This window comes from Plectropomus leopardus, chromosome 9, assembly GCF_026936395.1.
Source record: "Plectropomus leopardus strain MGB_pleo_1.0 chromosome 9, ASM2693639v1, whole genome shotgun sequence".
Lineage (NCBI taxonomy): Eukaryota > Metazoa > Chordata > Actinopteri > Perciformes > Serranidae > Plectropomus > Plectropomus leopardus.
Window position 1 is genome coordinate 6,385,656 of NC_142184.1, and position 19,288 is coordinate 6,404,943.

General features: G+C 36.9%; 2 protein-coding genes across 2 annotated transcripts; one reads left to right on the top strand and one right to left on the bottom strand.

The window, feature by feature from the left end:
• Nucleotides 1-1,880: 1,880 nt before the first annotated feature.
• LOC121947352 (lysophosphatidic acid receptor 6) lies at nt 1,881-4,117 on the top strand. Its single transcript, XM_042492359.2, has 2 exons — nt 1,881-2,039; nt 2,935-4,117. The coding sequence occupies exon 2, from the start codon at nt 3,005-3,007 to the stop codon at nt 3,971-3,973; it is 969 nt and encodes a 322-aa protein (XP_042348293.1). The 5' UTR covers nt 1,881-2,039; nt 2,935-3,004; the 3' UTR covers nt 3,974-4,117.
• On the bottom strand, nt 4,056-18,388 carry ints11 (integrator complex subunit 11). The gene is made up of 17 exons (XM_042492358.2): nt 18,179-18,388; nt 17,819-17,916; nt 16,779-16,852; nt 15,992-16,220; nt 15,782-15,880; nt 15,665-15,699; nt 15,433-15,571; nt 15,275-15,339; nt 13,524-13,713; nt 13,363-13,446; nt 12,583-12,672; nt 11,764-11,926; nt 10,730-10,840; nt 9,348-9,409; nt 8,918-9,060; nt 8,069-8,198; nt 4,056-5,258 (listed from the first exon to the last, which is right to left on the bottom strand). The coding sequence occupies exons 1-17, from the start codon at nt 18,204-18,206 to the stop codon at nt 5,193-5,195; spliced, it is 1,806 nt and encodes a 601-aa protein (XP_042348292.2). The 5' UTR covers nt 18,207-18,388; the 3' UTR covers nt 4,056-5,192.
• Nucleotides 18,389-19,288: the final 900 nt, after the last annotated feature.

Sequence of the window (19,288 nt, forward strand, 5' to 3'; positions counted from 1 at the left end):
ATACATGTTACATTGCAAATTGACTAGCAAAAAATTTGAGTGCATTTCTTTGACTTGCAGCAGATTATTTGTACACTGTGATACCCCTATTAAAGTAAAAGATTAGAGCAATTCTTCCAGTATTGTTGTGATCTTAAGGAGAATCCTTGGAGCAATCACTAGTTTTAAGACCTTCAAATTTTAGCGAATACTGTGTACATGGTTCAGTCCACACCTGGGACAATGCAATACTCCTGCACAGCAACATGGCCATATCAATCTGCTTGGGGTTATTGTGGCCCCTGTGTGTGTGTGTGTGTGTGTGTGTGTGTGTGTGTGTGTGTGTGTGTGTGTGTGTGTGTGTGTGTGTGTGTGTGTGTGTGTGTGTGTGTGTGTGTGTGAGACGTCAGATAGGACTTTTAACATGGGTTAAAACCTGTGAAATAAATAATAATCACATCTTCACAGAAACCCTGACATCCTGGAAGATAGAGATATGCATTTTAAACACCCAGGTTCTTGTCTTGTTTGCAGATATGGATCCTGTGCAAACATGAATAATCTAATATCTTGTGCACACAAGATCAATATCCTGCATTAAAGTACAAATTCATGAACATGCTGACAATCAAACACTGTGTGGAGAACAATGTTTAAGACGTTCTGCATTCCCATGACTTTAAAACTGGGTAACCTCTTGAAGCAATGTTTTTCAGGCCAAGGACCCCTCAGCTGAAACAGAGATGGAGCCGTTACTACATATATTGTATAAAACTGTATTTTATATTAACCTGTGAGGGTGGAGGATGTCAGGCAGAAGGCTACATCAGACTCTGGTTGCAGTCTTGACTTGTATGTGCTTTCAGGAAGGTCAGGGGGGAATTCCACTTTCAAAAAGATAACTTGTTGCGAAAGGCTAAATTTATTGGATTATTGTAAATTGAAATATTGAAAATTTAAAGGTTTTAAAAGAAAAAAAAACATCATTTGGAAACCAACCCCCCTGCAGTATCCCAGAGGACTCTCTTGGAGCCCGGCAACCCCTTCTAGAGACCCAAGTCTCCGCCGGTGTCTCTGAATGTCCACTCCGCTCTCATTCGAGAGGACACACTGGATGCGGTTTTAATTCAGGTGTAGTGAGTTTCCAGCTCAGTTATGCTGAAAGAATAAACTGACAGTTTTTTTTGTTTTTTTTTTGTTTTGAAAATGCACAAATTAAATTTATCTGTGTACTCACCACATGTCAGCCTTTCAAACTCTCAAGTAATGAAAAACAAAAACAAAAAAATTATCGGTTATCAGTATGTTATTGTCCACGAGAAGCTGGAAATTATCGGCTTATCAGTATCAGTTGAAATAATCATTATCGTGCATCACTGATCATTATAAAAACACTCTTCATTAAAATTGTCTCTTCAATTGCGCCCTGCTTGCTGCTGGTTCCTGAAGTGTCTTGAGGTAGACTGGGAGCCAGATGTTGTGTTCACACAAGTCATTTCAATTAAGCTGGTGACATAAAGCTACATACTGATGCCCTAAACTTGTCGCTGCTGACTGATGTGACGTGCCACAAATAAAAGTTGAGCTAGAAAAAGCGAACTTCAGACACCCACACAGAGCCTGGCTGTGTTTGAGCTTTCTGCCTCTTTTACATCGTCACTGTCGCCAAGTGCTTGTTTATGGTGACAAGCTCCTTGTAAATTTAGTACTAGACCTACATGTATATAAAATGTGTCCTGAGATAATTTTTGTTTTGAGTTGGCACTTTTTAAATACAGCTGACATGACTTGACTCCTCGCGTATCTCACTGTACTGCAGAGGGTGGATGATGAAAGCATGGTTTCCTGCCCCTCTCTTTACTCCACACCTACAGCACAGCAAAACAGGAAATTAAGACGCCTGAGCAAAGAGCAGCTTTTTTATAAGTGCACTGTTTTCTGAGAGGAGCTGCTCAAACAAAGTGCAGCTACAAAACACAGCTTTTATCTCATGCATTTTGAATGTAGAGTGCAGCTTTGAATATTTTGGAGATCAGGCAAAGGAGCTCCCAAACAGCTCGGTAAGCGTTTCTGTTCCCGCATAAATTTTAAAATTAAAAATGTTATTTTAACTACATATAGTGTAGGTTTTGCTTAAGATTTTACTAATATACAAATATTTAAGATACGTTATATTTCTAGAATATATGGTGAGCTGGATTAAAATTGTTTGTTTTAAGTTAAGAGTGAGGTAAAATGTCAGGGCACTCCACGAGCGCATACCTCAGCCACGGTAAAATGCCCTACAATATTATTTGTCCATTTGCCTTGTGATTTGGATCCACTCCAAAATTTAATGGGTCGCTCCTTGGCTTATGTTACACCTTTCCACCAAATTTCATGAAAATCGGGCCAGTAGTCTTTCCATAATTCTGCGGACAAACAAAAATCTGCACAATAGATTACACTCCCAGAATTTTTTTAAAGAATTTTAGTAATAATAATAGTAATTGTATGAAATATTTATGGGATCACATTCTAGTGCGCAGTTCTAAAAAGTCTCTTTTTTAAGCGCAGATTGGTGCAACACTCCAGGAAAAGGATACTATACACAATGCACAGAGAATGAAAAGACCGAGAAGTTACCAGGAGATTAAAGCATTGTCACTTTTACCTGCTTCCATTAAGTGCAATATTACTGGAAGTGTAACTTTGTTGGCTTTGTATAAGTGGTTAATGTTTTTCTGCTTTTCTGTTTCACTTCACTTGCCTGTTGAGTAGAATTTACATGTGTGTGTAAGTGTCTGTTGTATCAAAATGTTTTCACAAACCTGAACAAAAGAGGATAATGTGGTCAGCCTCTGGAACAAAAAAACATTTGATAAAAGCAGAATGATTGGAAAAAGATTAGTTTCCGAGCTCGTGTAAGAGTAAAAATGGAAAAAAATGACTGTAAACATGTTTGTGTTGCTACAGTTACAGATGCTGCAGTGTTTGTGAGTCGACCTAAGCCGTGTGACTTTAATCTGCCAAAAAACCTGCAAAGATGAACGGGACGGTTGGTAACTGCAGTGTGCCGTCAGCAGAGTACCAGTACTACTTCTTCCCGGTGGTCTACATCTTAGCTTTAGTTGTGGGTCTGCCAGGAAATCTGGCTGCCCTCTACGTCTTCACCTTCAGGATCACGCCCCGCACGGCCTTCAGCGTGTACATCAGCAACCTGGCGCTGGCCGACATCGCCATCCTCTGCACTCTGCCCTTTAAGATCCACTACCACCTCAACAGGAACAACTGGGTGTTTGGCGACGTCACCTGCCGCATCACTGGGATCCTCTTCTTCGCCAACATCTACATGAGCATCTGCTTCATGACATGTATCTGCGTGGATCGCTACATGGCCACCGTACATCCGCACACCTATCTGAGGCTGCGGAGCTCCTGGTGCTCTCTGGTTGTCTGTGTGGTGCTCTGGTGTGTGGTTGTCATGGCCATGTTGGTGTTCGTCCTCATGGGGCCCCTGGAAACCAACGCAGACAAATCTGGAAGCCACAGCTGCTTTGAGAACTTCGCCAAGAGCGAGTGGAACAAGCGTTTGGCGGTGTACAGCGTGCTTTCCCTCATCTTTGGCTCCCTGCTGCCCTCCGTGATCATCCTGGTGTGCTACCCGCTGGCCGCCAGGCGCATCTCCATGATAAGGACAAAAACGGCCCAGAAAGCAGTGAGGGTCATTTACATCATCCTGGCTATAACGCTGCTCTGCTTCCTGCCCAACCATGTCGTGTACCTGCTGCACCTCCTTCGACGCATAGACATCATCCAGAGCTGCTCCGCTGCCAACGCCATCCACAACGCCAGGCGGGTCACCATGGCGCTCGTCATCCTCAACACATGCCTGGACCCCGTGCTTTACTACGCCACCACCAGCCACTGCAAATGGAAGCAGGTGAAGATGACAAAAAGGCTGTGGGGAAGAGTGAGGAGGAGGAGGGGTGTTTACACCATAGCAGTGAGCTGAAGGGTTAACAGCAAGTTTCCTGTAAATATATCTCTTGATGTGCTTCATTGTTGTTTAAAGTGTAATTTCAGTACTGCAAACATTTAAGTTTTCTATAAAATGTTTTTTTATTCAAATTGACTTTGTACATCAAAATAAAGGAATATATCAGAATTTGGGTGTTTGTCTTTTTTTTTCAGTTCAGCCTATAAATGAGTCTATGAAACACCGTCACTATTATATTTAGAAAAATTGGTACATTTTCAGGGTAATTTTGGCATATTTCCAACCCTATTTCTTGAGTCTAATTGACTAAAAGAAACAACATTTTTTGAGAGCTGCAGCCAGCAGCACCGAAACAGGATACAATGTCACCACTCGGGGGATTTGTGCACCCAAAAAGTCCAATAAAAGTACTTGTTTTTGCCACTGACAGTCTCAGATTATTATTCAAAGTGTCTGACAACATTATGACAAGATCCATACAGAGATAGGCCTGTTTTTAAGAGTAAGGCCCCTTTTGTTTAACCAGAAACAGCCATGAAATTGTGGTCACCAAACCCACCAGACTTCATTTAAATAAACAGTCATTTAAGTGTGTGTAGAACCTGCACAATTTTACATCTACCTGGGTCAATAAAGCATTTATTTCAACCCAACCATTTGCATTTTTTTCTGTAAAGTGAGAAAATGAACCAAAAAGGTTTCTGTGAGTTTTGTTTTGTTTCAGTTGACTCTGAATTAAGTATAAAATTACAGTGTAAAATTACTGTTTATTTAAATGGAGTCTGGTAGGTTTTGCAATGGCAATATCTGGGCTGTTTTTGGTTAAACAAAAGGACCTTACTCATGAACAAAAGGTCTATCTCTATAGGAATCTGAGCTTGTCAGCGGGAAAAACAAACACTTTTAGTGAACTTTAATTGACGGTGCGATCATGTCCTGTTTTGCCACTGCCGGCTACAGCCCTATCCTAAAAACTGAACCGTTTCAAAAATTGTTCGTCCTGTAAGTCATTCAGACACAAAAAACACTGGAAAGCTGGTTAACCTCCAGGCATCGACAGGGAGGAAGTTCAGCCTTAATGTTGTTAAGTTTACAGATACAAATTTGAAATCCTCTGCACTTCGAAGAAGTTTTCAGCCTCCAAAAATCCAGGTTTCAAAAGAGTAACAGTACATGAATTCTTTTTAGGAGGGATTTTCCGTCACATATTCATAGTTTTGGGGCAAAACATATTTCAGCAAAGTCCAGATGGAAGCCCCTTTTTCAGCAGACTTGAAAGGAAGCTCCCGAGGTCCTCGTCCTGACAAAGAAAAAAGAAGATACGGTCAAAGCGTTGTGGAAAACTATAAAGCATGTTAACCTTAAAACCCCTTGTTTTTCTCCTTTTTGAGTGACTGTTTCAAGATTTATTTTGTGGGAAGAAAGAAGTAAAAACTATATTATAATCCAGGAGAGAACAAAACATATTAATGAAAACTAAGAAAAAAAATATTTTTTTTCTTTCTTCCCCTTTTTTAAAAATTCAGTGTATTTTTATATCTTCTCCTCTCCTTTATTCAATCGACAGATTACGTTTCCGATGAACTTTTTGGCGTTTATTATGCGCGTAGGAAGTGAAAATACTTGTGAAAAAGGTGACGTCTTCAGACGGCTTCTTTTGTCTGACCAAAGTTATTTAGCTTACAATGTTGTAGCAGACAAAAAAGTAGGAAAGTGTAACATTTGAAAGGCTCAAACAAATAAGCATTTGGCAAATTTGCTTAAAAAAAATACACTTGTGACATACAGTATGTATGTTTTAGTTTGTTTTTTTGACATATATTTATATTTTTATCCTTTTTGTCTTTATTCTAATCTTACAAAATTTTGTGTTATATTTTATTACACATATTGCTTGTGTATGTGACAAATGAACCTTTGGCTCCTTAACTGATTATAAAAATAGTTGCTAATTTAATATTCTGTCAGTTCTTTGTCTATCTAGTTATTTATGTCTCCAACACAAACACTTGATAATCTAACAGACAGTAGACTCAAAAACTACAGTTTGTGTGATGTCGTGATTAGTTGTGATCAAATCTGCTGGAACCTAAGATAGAAAAGGCATAAAGTGGCAGAAACGTCTTTCATTTTCTCGCTCTTTGTGCTTTTCACGGAGCACATGTAGCCACAGAAACCTCTCTCCTTCCATTGCGTAGTGACTCAAGATCAGCAGGCGGGTTTTTACCTCCCTGCTTTCACCTCGAGCTCCCACTGTCACACTGTCCACCCACACAAGTGTTTTCACTTCCTTTGTCGGATCGAACTCTCCTCTGGGCTGTGAGTGCATTCATAAATAGGTTAAGTGATGTCCCCCCCCTGTGGTGCGGTCAGATTTCACCCAAAACAAAGTGCACTCGCGTGCTGTGGTGATCTGGAACAGGAACAGGAGATATCATAGGCTGAGTTTTAATCGCGCAACAAGTTGTATATTATAGAGCTTCTTTATCATAATTAACTGCTATCATTGTCTGTGTGCTCCTTCTCTACTGCTTGTTTTAATCTTTTTGCTATATAAAAAAGATTATGAATAATCAATAGTCTCAGGATTTCAGTCCATCAGACTGAACTTTGTAACTTTTAAGTGAAAACATCTCACTGCCATCTTCACTGAAATAAACAGGGAGCACATTTCAGTGCCACTTTTTGCATGTATAATCTTTGTGACTGGTTACTTATATTTATTGCTCCTCTCCAGTGGCTCCCTGTTTCTTTGACAAAAAATGTTATAGAAATTAATAACAGTTTTAACATTTTTTTTTTTTACATTTTTTAATTCACATTTATCGCTGCTATAGATCTGAAGTGAGTCTTTAATTATCTAATTGTAAAAGGTGGAGCCTTTTCACTGAATAAAAAAATGTTTTAACATTTTGGCAACTAAATGTGCGTCATACGCATGTGGCTTTGACACGTTTTCCTCTAAATTTTGCTTAAACTCGTTGGTTAATTCTGAGTTTCCCTACAACAGGGAAAACACAGCATAGGTCCCTACAGTTTCATGAAAGTTAAGATTTTCAAGACTTTTTCAATGCCTCTTGGAATTAATTCAAGACCATTTTACAATGATCAAAATCTAATTAAAAAAAACATGAAACTGCATCAATTACTTAGGATCAGGGACAATTTTGTCCAAATGTTTATTGTAACATAAAATGCAATGTTTTCGGTCAAGTTAAAAAGTTAGATGATCTACTAAAAAATGCTAAAAAAATATTAAACCTGTGCAATGCAAGATACAAAAACAGTCATGAACAATTATTTCTATATTTAACAACGTAACTTCAGAAAAAAAAAATACTGAAATCCTGTTTTCCATGACTTTTTAGGACTTTGGTATTGCCAATGCATGCCAATATTATCATGCATCCCTACGTTTGTGTATCCCCACAGGGATGTGTCCTGTCCCCACTGATGTTTATTTTCCACGCCGCTGAATTTAGGTGTCTGTACTATTTGTGGTTCTTGATTTCACAGAAATTAGTCATCAGATGTGTGTGGTCAGTGATCTTGTACAGCGGTGTGATGATTACTATCTGAGACTGAACATCTCTGAAACCAAAGATATGGTTATTGACGTAGAAAAACATCACAAACACTTTATCAGATCATCACTAATAGGCCACAAGTGGAAACTTTGGGGAGCTATAAGCATCTTGGGGCTTGTCTCAGTCAGCTCTGCATTTAACTTACTGCTTATGGTCTAAATTTAGTGTTTAGACCTCACCACAGTACCAAAACAGCTCAGAGTTGTCAGTGATCTCTGCAAAAGCTTAAATGTGTCTGTTCTTGTGCCTATAGATCTCTGCTGCGTTAAACCCTGTAGATCACACAATCTTAATAAAAAAACTGGAATCATGATATCTGCATGTTAGGAGCCACTGTATCTCCAAAACAGTCAACAAAATGTTCAACCTTTATGCCTCATTGCTGTCAAAAGAATTTTAACTTGTGGGTTTTAAATAAAGATCTGAGCTGAACTGGTCTCAAACAGCCGTGAACTGCAAAATATTTAATGAACCATTTTAATGCTGTTTTAAAATTAATCAGTGAGACATTAAAAAGTTTTACCTGATAACTCCACGACAGGAGCAGGACCTTTGTGTTGGTGTCTTCAGCAGAGGAGGAGACTTTGATGACGATCGACTCCACCATGACTGTGCCATCAGGGAGGTGCTGGATGGTGTAACCTTTTAACACACTGAATGACAAACATATAAAGACGGGAGATTTTGGCAGATGTTATCTTATGTGTCACAAAATTCAGCAAGTGTGAAACGTGTTACAGAGATAAAATACTGAACTTAAACATCTTAACATCACAAGAATCCAGGAAAAATTCAGACAAGCTCCAGAAATTTAATTCTTAGAGAACAGAAATGACACATACTGTATATCCTAACGCAGTGGTTCCCAACTGGTTCAGTCTGATCAGTTTTATTGCAAAAAAATGTAAACAGCAAATTGGCTTAGAATACAAAGAAATAAAACATGCAGCAAGAATAAATGGAAACACAACTTCAAATAAAGTTTTGTTTTTTTTTTTACTTTTGGGCTGTGACCCACCAGTTGGGAACAAGTGTCCTTTGGTATTATCAAAACTATACTAAAAGCAGAGAAAGAAAATGAAAAAAGCAGAGCTAAAAGCAAAAGCAAAAGCAAAAGCAAAAGCAAAAGCAAAAGCAAAGAAAAGCAAAAGCAAAAGCAAAAGCAAAGAAAAGAAGAGAAAAGAAAAGAAAAGGAAAAACTATTGTAAACACTGGGTCCTAGGAGAATTTTGTATAAACATATAAATGTGCAGAAAATCAGCCGTGTGGTTCACAGGAGGAAGGTGGAGAAAGTGGAGGGTGTGTGTGAACTGCGAATAATCCTCATTTGTAAGTAAGTGGAGGCCTCCTCTTCCTGCGGCGCGGCGCTCACCTCTTGAGGTGTGTGTAGACTCTGTGGAGTGTGTCGGGGTCGCTGTGGGGGTCCTGGAGCTGCACGCGGCAGGTGAAGCGTAACTGATGTTCGTTGAGGCCGAGTTCCTTCAGGGCCTGCTCCGACGACACCAGCTTCAGACTCTGTGCTCAGGGGAAAAAAACGACAAGGAAGTCAGAAGGTCATCGATGTAGATGTCACAAGTATTTTAAAATTTAAAAAAATGACAGACTCATGCAAGGACACATAGTATGTTTTAAATTTGGGCTTGTATGAGGCAGCTTTAGTGTCAGTCCTTCTTCAATCCGGGAACGTGCCGACTGATATCTACTGCAGTTAATACACTGACTCTGGATCAGTTCCTCATACAAACCCAAACTCAAAATATCGTAATTATCCCCTTACAATTATTTGATGGCAGTGAACTTACATTTTCTTTCATGATCAGCGTTCCATGCATGGTGCGAGGTTTTTTGGGATCAGGAAGAGGCCCTTCAACACAAGAATGTTTCAGAACATTAACCCCTTAGGGCCAGCTTTGATAATACATACAGTCATATCGCTCTGCGCAACAAATGCTCTTTTAAAAAAAAAACATTATACTTTAATATTGTTTTCTACTTTCATTAAGTTATTTTTTTTTAACTAGCATCAGTCCTAATCTTGAATAACAAATATTCATTTATATTTAGAATTTTAACCCTTTAAATTCCAGGTTTTTGTAATGATGCCACAATGTTTTTAGATTTAACCCCAGACAAAAAATCTATTATTATCAATATACTACATGCAAAGTTGATTTTTTGATTATCCCAGCCTGGGATACGTCAATGAGTAGCAGCAACACTGATTTTTATAAATTATTATTTTTTGTGCACTCATACCGCTCTGCACACAAAATGTGCTTTACAAAATCTGTCTCTAAATATATTATATATAAATATGATTTTCTGCTTTCATTGAGTTTTTTTAACCAACATCAGTCCTAACAATAAATATCAAATATTCATTAATTTTCAGAATTTTAAACCATTACATGACAGGTTTCTGTCATGGTGCCACTATGTTTTTAGGTGAAAAAAAATTGAAAATACAAAAAATGAATAATTTTACAATATACTACATGCAAAACAGATTTTTTTTATTATCACAGTCTGAAATATGTAAATGATTTGCAGAAACATTGATTGTCCACAAGTTGCATTGTGAAAATAACCTGAAAATCAGATAAAAACAATTAAATAAATAAGAGACAGAGAATCATTAACCAGGGAAGTTATAAAAACTTATATTTACAATAATTATGATAAACATATTTAAATTAAATTTATTTTTTGTTATTTAAGTAGCACTTTTTTTGCATTTCAGATAGTATTCTTGCAACGTTTCACTAATTTCTTGCTAGTTTTTGGGTTGTTTATTGTCAAGTTGCTCATTGCCTTCTTTCGATGTTTCCAGGGTTAAAGGAAACAATTCGTTTGGATTTGAGAACAGAATTTAGTGTGGTGGTAGGTGGTTGAGTGGGTCCTGTCCACCAACCCAAAACAGTAGAGCTGGGGAAACACGCTACACATCCGCTAAAGTTTTAGAGTCTTATCATCTCACATACGTGACATTTATCATTATGGCAACTGATGTGGGTTGTGATATTTAGGTGGCACGGTACGGTAGCTCGTACTGTAAAAAACAGTATTGTACTAAATGTCAGGCCTGAAAACAGAAAACTGAAACTGCGTAGGAATCATGAACCTAAACCACGCTCACTGTGAATTCAACTAATTCCTAAAATTCCTGAAAATCAACAAATCATACCTCCAAGAGCCATCTCCCTCTTGAGCAGGTTGAGGGAGATATCCACAGGCACACTGGGATTTGTTGTAACTGTCGCTGTCTCTCCGTTGGCAGGCATGTAGCAGTCTATACCTGACATTTAAAAACAAAAACAAGACAGTAACGTCATCTTCACCTCCTACTGTAAATCTTCACACATTTACTTATGACTGTTAATGATGCAGGTGGCATAAGTGGCATTTATAATCATAAACCACATCAGTGAATCAAATATTTGTATAAATAAACTTTAAAGGCCTAGTCCTTCAAATTATTTCATTTACACAGAAGACCTGAAATATAATTAAAAATAACAAAGCATTATTTAATTCAACACAAATATTAATGGTGAAATTAAATTTATAAGAGAGATAATCATAAGGATTATCTTATGATTATCTCTCTTAGAAATTTAATTTCAGTTTATTTATACAAATATTTGATTCACTGATGTGGTTTATGATTATGAGTGATTAATATTGATTTTTGCTTAGAATTAAAACTTACATTAAAAACTATTTAACAATTACTGCAAATATCATTTTAAAAAGAGCATAAATATCAATAAAATATATAAATAAAAATATACGTCTCTGGAAGGACCTGTGTGCTGAATTACTGGAGCTGATACATTTCCTTTCCTTTCCTTTACTGTGTTTCGGCACCCTTCCTTTAGAGCCGAACTCACATTGTAGAAGATGAATTATGAAAATGAAATTACGAGCTGTGAAGACGCTCAACGCCGTTTCTGTTCTCTTCTTTAAGTTGTAGCAGCAAAGTTGAGCTTATTTATACTAATGAAGTAGCGACATTTGTAAGAAAATTCCTTTGAGATGTTTTGTATTGATCATCTTTTCTTGTGATTTTGTGTGTTTTTAGTTCTCACAGCATGATTGAGAACGTGTGAACGCATGTTTGTGTAATAAAAGTCTGTAAAGCCAGAGAAACGCCTTGCGCCCGTGGTTAAACTGGAGGGGAGCAGATACAAATGAGCCGGACATCATGACTGTACGTACTGAACTCCTGTTCAATCTTGCCCTTTAGGAACTCCATTTTCACTGCCTCCCCGTGCACCAGCAGCATGTTTCGAGGCTCTGCCATCCGAATGAGCTGCATGATGCCCTTTGCATCTGCGTGAGCACTGAAGGACATGTACTCCACCTGCAGCTTCACATCCAGCTGGAACAATCACAGAAAAATCAAGTCAATCATTATGTGTCAGAATTGTTTGTCACATGCAGAACAATTTCACGTTTTTTGTCCTTTTTTTAAAAGTTGAATTTGATTATTTCGGAAAATACTCTTATTGGCTTTTTTAAGAGGGTTTGATGGAAAGATCATCATCTCTGTTGTTTCTCTGATCTCCTTTTTGTTAAATATGAAGGTGAAGAAAGGAGATGGTTAAGCAGTTAGCCTGGCTCTGTCTCAATGTCAATAATAAGCACGTCATAACTTATTTGTACACAATTTAAAGGCAACATGTAAAAAAAAAAAAATTTTTTAACATGAGGCTGCTGTATTCAGTGTTTTTATCAGTTTTAATGATCTGATCTGTTTGTTTTATCCCTGTGGATAATTCAGCTCCTGCTGGAAACCTCCTGAAAACTGAACACTGGAGGAATAACAGGGAGAGACGACCGTAAAGGTGCAACAGTTAGATATGAGAGTGGTATCAATCGTCTCGTATTACTCCTGAAAAGAAAGCGAATGAGCATATTGTCCAAAATTGTTTAACTGTTCTGCATTTGAAGACTTCTGCTGAGATGGAAGAAAAGATTTCATAAAAAATAACAGTAACTATCACCAACACAGATGAAGAAATAAAGAAATCTTACTGTTGCTCTCCCCTCCATCTCCAGTTTCCTCTGGCCATTTAGGATCTTGTGACCGATTGTTCCTTGTACACAATACCCTGGCATGATAACCTAAAAAAACACAACAGGTTTGTTGTTTTGTTGTGGGTAAAATTGACCTGTTTGAAAGTTTAAAAACACGTGAAAAATATTTCAATAATTTTTGGAGCAAGAAACCACACACACATACACGCATACACACGTACACATGCTTCTTGTTCACGTTTCCTGTTGTAAAATTGTATAAATTGTTAAGAAAAAAAATAATTTTAATGTAGTTTTAGGATGAAAATTTGAATTTAAAGGGTCAATTTCACCCCCAAAAGGAGATGCGTTGTTTGAATTAATCAACACACCCTCATAACAGAACCTATTTCAAAAATGTTGGGGAAAAAAAGAATGGATTGAAAACAAATGTGGTGAATGTCTATTTTTAACTAAGTACAGAAAAAATATTTTTTATATTTTAAAAAATAATAATATAAAAAAAATTAGATATATTAAAAAATATTGTTAATTTTTTTTTAGTTGTTTTTTTATTTTTTAATGGAAAATGAGTGAGTTATCATCAGCAAACCATGACCTGGAAGAGGTGAAAAACTAAATATGTAAAAAGCTGAAATATATACTACTTTCAGGTGGTTAAACATGCACCGAGTCAATTTTGATCCGGGAACATTATTGCTGCTCCTTAAAGTTGAACATAATCAAAGGGTTATCAAGCATTATTTAAACAAAAAAAAAACACTTTCTGAGACTCACCATGTTTTTCTCATTGCCGGCCCATTTCTTAAAGATCTGCAGAGACTGACCTGCGTGCAGCATTCCCGGTGTAGCAAACACCACCTGAAAGCGGACACATTGTCGTATTTCACCGCCGTTCAGACACTTTTCAGACTTTGGTGCAAAAAGACGAAACTTACCATGGGCCCAGGATTATCAGCATAGGAGCGATCAAAGGCCTTGATGTGCTTAAACTCAAACATGTTTCTCTGTACGAATGTTTTTCGGATCTTCTGGTTGGTCCATGTGATGAAAAGCTTGTAATAATGATTTGCTTTCTCCGTCAGGCCGGTGGAGAAGTAGATCGGGGCCTTCAGGTTCATTCTCTCCCTGTTTTTGGGAGAGGAGGTAATTAGAGTGTCTGCACAGTGTGTCACTGCTTAATATGAAAAAGTTCATGTCCCACCATTAATCTATCAAGCTTAATAAAATGAATACAGCTATTTAAGGGAGCAGCTGGTTTATTTTTTATTCCAGACAATTTGTGACCTTGGTGTTTTATAATCATGTGTAATTACTCCACATGGACTGAACTTTCTATTTAACTCAAATTGCAATAATTATGAACCACAAAAATAGCCTTTATCTGATATCTCAGCCAGGGAACAGTGATTATCTCCACACACAACTTTTTAGGGATGCAGCGTTCTTAAACTCATATGGGCAAATGTTCCTAATGACTTATTTCCCCTTCAAATGGTGGTTTAAACTTAAACTTCTTGCCTAATCTAACAGTAGAAACACTCAGAGAACAGTGAAAACTTAGGACAATATTATCTTTTAGGTTAAACACTGCCTGAAAAAAAATTGCATATTTTATAAAAACCTTTTGAAATTGTTAACCTCCTTTTTTAATAACTAAATTGATTTTAAACATTTATTGGAAACGATATTATTTGGGAAAAGTGCCTAATTATCACAACAACATTTCATTATGAACGAATGAACTGCATAAAATGATAACAATTTTAGTGATAGGTCTAACCGACCAGTATTTTTAGCCCAGGTTAGCAGCTATTGACTGACTCCTCGGCTAGTTGCACACGTCAGTAATACTGACTCATTATGCAGGTTTATTGCTTTATGCAGGAATTTGAATTCCTGTCTCTACTTTGATTCATTTGTTGCTGCATTAAATGGGCTCCCATTTGAATTTGAATTCCTGTTTATTTTTTAACAGTTTTTGTCCAAGTTTCTGGTGCACGACTGATTCTTTTAGTAAAAGATAATAATTCAGTAAATTTATATTCATGTACTCATTTGTTACATTTTGTTTTACAAAGTTTGGAAAACACAGTTTAAGTCAAGCCTGAGGCTGCCTTCCGGCAAAAAAATCAAGAGGCGAGGATGCATGTTCGGTGAAAAAAAGCACAACTTGTTAGAAACAGTCGGTCTCCGGCTGATCTGCTCACACAAATTGGCTTTTCTGTCTTTGTTGTGACAGTTTCTGACCGACACATCATACAGCTCAGACAGGAGCTTAAGGAGTAGCAGTGACAACACCAGCAGCTTTTTAACTAAAAGAGCAAGTAAATAAAAAAGCCATGATGGACGAGCTCTGCTGCGGTAGACGTATCACACAGCATCCTTGTCCCATGTATTTCGGCTGTTATACACGGAAGAATGATCTCAGTCACTTCCACACAGTGATGCACAAAGCCTATTAATTTAACACTGGTATCGAGCAGTACTGCGAATCGGCTGATACCTGAAGCCCATGTACTACTATCAGGACTAAAAAGTCAGACTGACACATCCCTATCACTTCCTTTATGATGTTTGCCCTCTTATTTCTGGCTTTGACAGAGACTCGCATTCACAAACTGATACTGATGGTTAAATATACAAAGTTAATGTTAATCTTGCTTCAAAAAATTAGAAACAACCCTACCAAAATGTTTCCAATAGGATGCAGAGTTCTTGTGCTCTTCCGAGGGCAAAAACTGGAATGAGAACCTATTAAACATCATAAGAAAACAAAAAAGGAGATTTGTAAAATCAGATTTTTTTCTGTCCTGAAAAACAGAATCCCACTAAATCTAAAATTACCTTTCCTCCTCTTTCTATGGATTCGTGCACTTTCTTCAAAAAGTCTCTCTCTCTACATCTCTTCGAGTCACGGATGGTGGTGGCGTACGTAGACTCTGAAATGAGGATGTCTGGACGGCACTTATCGATCCACGCAGCACTGCAAACACACACAAACACAAAAACAAGGATGAGGAGTCTGTGCAGTGTGCAAGAGTAAACATCATGATTAAACACAGTAAAGCCCACTTACCCTAAATGTCTGTCTGGTGTCATGTTGTAGTCTCCCTGCAAAAGAAAAGACATTATTCTGAGACCTCGGCCGTCAAAGTCACCGACTCTGACAGCGAGCAGACTTGTTTACGCTCACCGTGTAGACCACAGACTCTGATCCCACTTTGATGTGCACCATGGCAGCTCCCAGGACATGGCCTGCATAGTACGCCTTGATCTCCAGCTCATCATCCACCTGCCAGCAGCACAACAGAAACAGTTTGATTTGCCATCAAAAGAGACGAGCAGCTGGTGCAGAAATGATTAATAGAAAGGTTGCCATCAAAAACTATACGGGCGTCTGCACCTGGACAGTTTGGTGGAGGTTCAAAGGTACAACTTTCTTCATGCAGTCCTTGATCATCTGCGAGGTGAAGAAGTTGGTTTCTCCCTTTTTGTCGACGGTGATCTTCCGGAAGTCCTCCAGCAGGATGGGGCAGATGGCCTTGGTGGGATGGGTCATGTAGATGGGTCCGTCGTAGCCCACCATCTCACTCATGAAGGGCAGAGCGCCGCAGTGGTCCAGGTGGAAATGGCTGAGAAAGGAACAAGTGTAGCCACGTCAAAAAACATTGTTTTATTTATTTATTTATGAATGAATCTTTATTCTGAAAATGTAAAAAAAACCACACAAATAAAAGAAAACAAGCCTTACAGCAACTGTAGTGAACAAAACAAACAAAAAAAACAGCCTATATCTCAATAAACAAATACTCAAGCCACTTAAACTTAAATATCACCTTTCAAAAAGGAGTAGGAAGGAGTGCACACTTATTTATTCCTACCCCCTATATATATATATATATATATATATATACACATTCAAAGTCAACATAAACAATTTCCCAAATTTTATATACAATCCGCTATGATATGAACAAATATCCCAGTTTATTCCCAGTATAAACAGCTATCTTCTAACATACTATATACAACATACAAAATTAAACACCCACACTTGAAAATAATACAATTAGCAATTAAAGCAACCACTTTCTAACAACTAGCCAGTTAAAAATAATTATTTCATTATTTTTGTCCACAACAATGAGAAAAGAGTGACAATATGTGCAGTAAATGTTAGGACGACAAACCTGATGATCACACAGTCCAAAAAGTCTGTCAGGCGCCCATTCTGCGTGATATAGGAAAAGTCTGGGAACCGTCTCTGTAAACACAAAACAAACGTGCATTTAATTAGGATTTTACTGTAATTGATCGATCTACTCAATGTGTTTGTGTTTGGGACAAAACAAGATGTTGAAGATGCCAGTTTGGGCTTCGGGAAACACTAAGTTATCAGTTAGGTAAAGTTTTTATCCTTTTTAATTCAGTTTGCAAATTGTAAGTACTTTCCTGAATCGATTATTTGGTGAAATTAATGATCGATTAATGATTAACCATTATTACCAAAAAAATAAATAAAAAACATTAAAACTTTGCTTATTTCAAGCAACACCAAATGTTTTTTTTTCCTCAGTCAAAGTTCACAGTATCATTTTGTATATATTTTGAGAGCATTTTTATAGCCTATCAATTAAATTTCACATTAAATTCTTAAATCGATCGTTGATTAATTGTTATCATCCCTATTTCTGATGATTCATTTTGTTTGAGTTACACATTGTATGGGTTACGTTGCACATATTTCGTATTATGTTTTTGAGTTCTGCATGGTCATGGTCTCATGTTGGATTGTATTTGGTGTTTTTTTTGGCCACCTCACTTTTATAGAGATAAAGACTTCAAATGCATCTCAAATATTATTCAATTTAAAAGGAGGTATAAAGAAAAAAATAAAGGGACAAATATGAATTTTTTGAGTGACAGTAATGTTTCGAGGACGATAATTAATTGTTTTTTGTTGTTAATACTAAACTTAATATGATTTGTGAATAAGAATGATTGATATTTTCTTCTTCCTGCTCCTGTTTGTTCATGTATTGTGTATAAGTGTTATGTGTGAAATATGGAAATAGCGTTATTGTTACTGTTTTGGAAATCATACACTGACATGAGCAAATAAACCAAATATGAATGAATGAATATTTGTAGATGTGTGTAGGCTGTTTATGACACAAACAAAGAAAATCACTTATACTGTTATGTCTGGAAAATAACCCAGTTTACTCACATCATCATTGTATCCCATGTGCATCCCACAGTCGAGCATGATGTTTTTGCCTCCGATGGAGACGAGGATGCAGCTGCGGCCGACATCCTGTCCAGCACCTTGGAGAGAGAACAGAGAGGGAAAACTGAAAAAAACAAACACACCATGAATGCAACACTTAGTTAGCTTATCCGGCTAATAACGGCTGCTAACAGTAAAAGGCGACGCGTACACGCTGTTTATGAGCACCATAACATAAAATATACAAACAATTAGCACTAAAATAAACAAAACACGTAGCAGACAGACAAAATCAAATTTACCGACACATTTGTTGTTGACGGAACTAGCATAGCAGATGCTAGTTAGCCGCTTACTCACCCAGAGGTGTAACTTTTATTTCAGGCATGTTTTCTCAGCCTGTTTTTAAAGTTAGTTAAATGACACACAGTTAATCCCGCAGGGCAGACTGTTTTAAACAAATAACACCTAGTTTATAAAGAAATGTTCATTGTCTAACTTGTATACATGTGGCTCATTTCAAGTACCGACTTCTTTTTGTGACAAGCTAAACGGTGTTAACGGTCAAAACTTCCGGCCGGCGCATTCAAAATAAAACCATCTGTGGTAAACCATGTTGGAAGATTTTGAGGTTAGTGAAATTTAGCTACAAATATCTTTTTTTAATTAATGATTTAATATGATTATTAAATATTTCACCACCTCAATTTTAATTCTAGTGAGGAGAATGTTTTGAAACAGCACATAGGTCTCAAATAAACATATTGATGCCTGGACAAAATGTCTGATAATAATAATAATAATAATAATGACAATAATAATAATAATAATAATAATAATAATAATAATAATAATAATAATAATAATAATAATGATGATGATGATGATGATGATAATAATAATAATGCAGATTGTCTTTCAGAGTCTTTATAGACTCTTTACATAAAGTAAGACATCTGTTTAAAAAAACAAACAAAAAAAAGCTTATACTAAAATTAGCACAGTAAAAATAAAATACAAGATTAGAATGATGATTAGATCAGAATGAGCGGGCGAGGCTTGCACTGGGGAGATTAGGGGCGACTATGGCCTAAATATTGATTACATCCTATGCCCCTGATTTCTTGGGGTCTGAGGTAAGTAGAGTAAAACTTACCTAATTAAGATCAAGATAATATAAAATAGAGCTTTATTTATTTATCCTGAGGGAAACTGTTGTGCAACAGCTTTAGTAAAGTAAAGGAAAGGGGTAAATACAAATTGTGCATTAATGAAGCATTAAATAAGATAAGATAATCCTTTATTAGTCCCACAATGGGAAAATTTGCAGTGTTAAAGCAGCTTTGGGGTACAGGATAAAAAAGAAAAATATAATAGTAAAACATAGATAGCAATATAAAAAATATTGTACAATTAAAAAGCAAGGTACCACGTAAATAAGAAAACAAGGTGCAAAATAGTAACATAAGG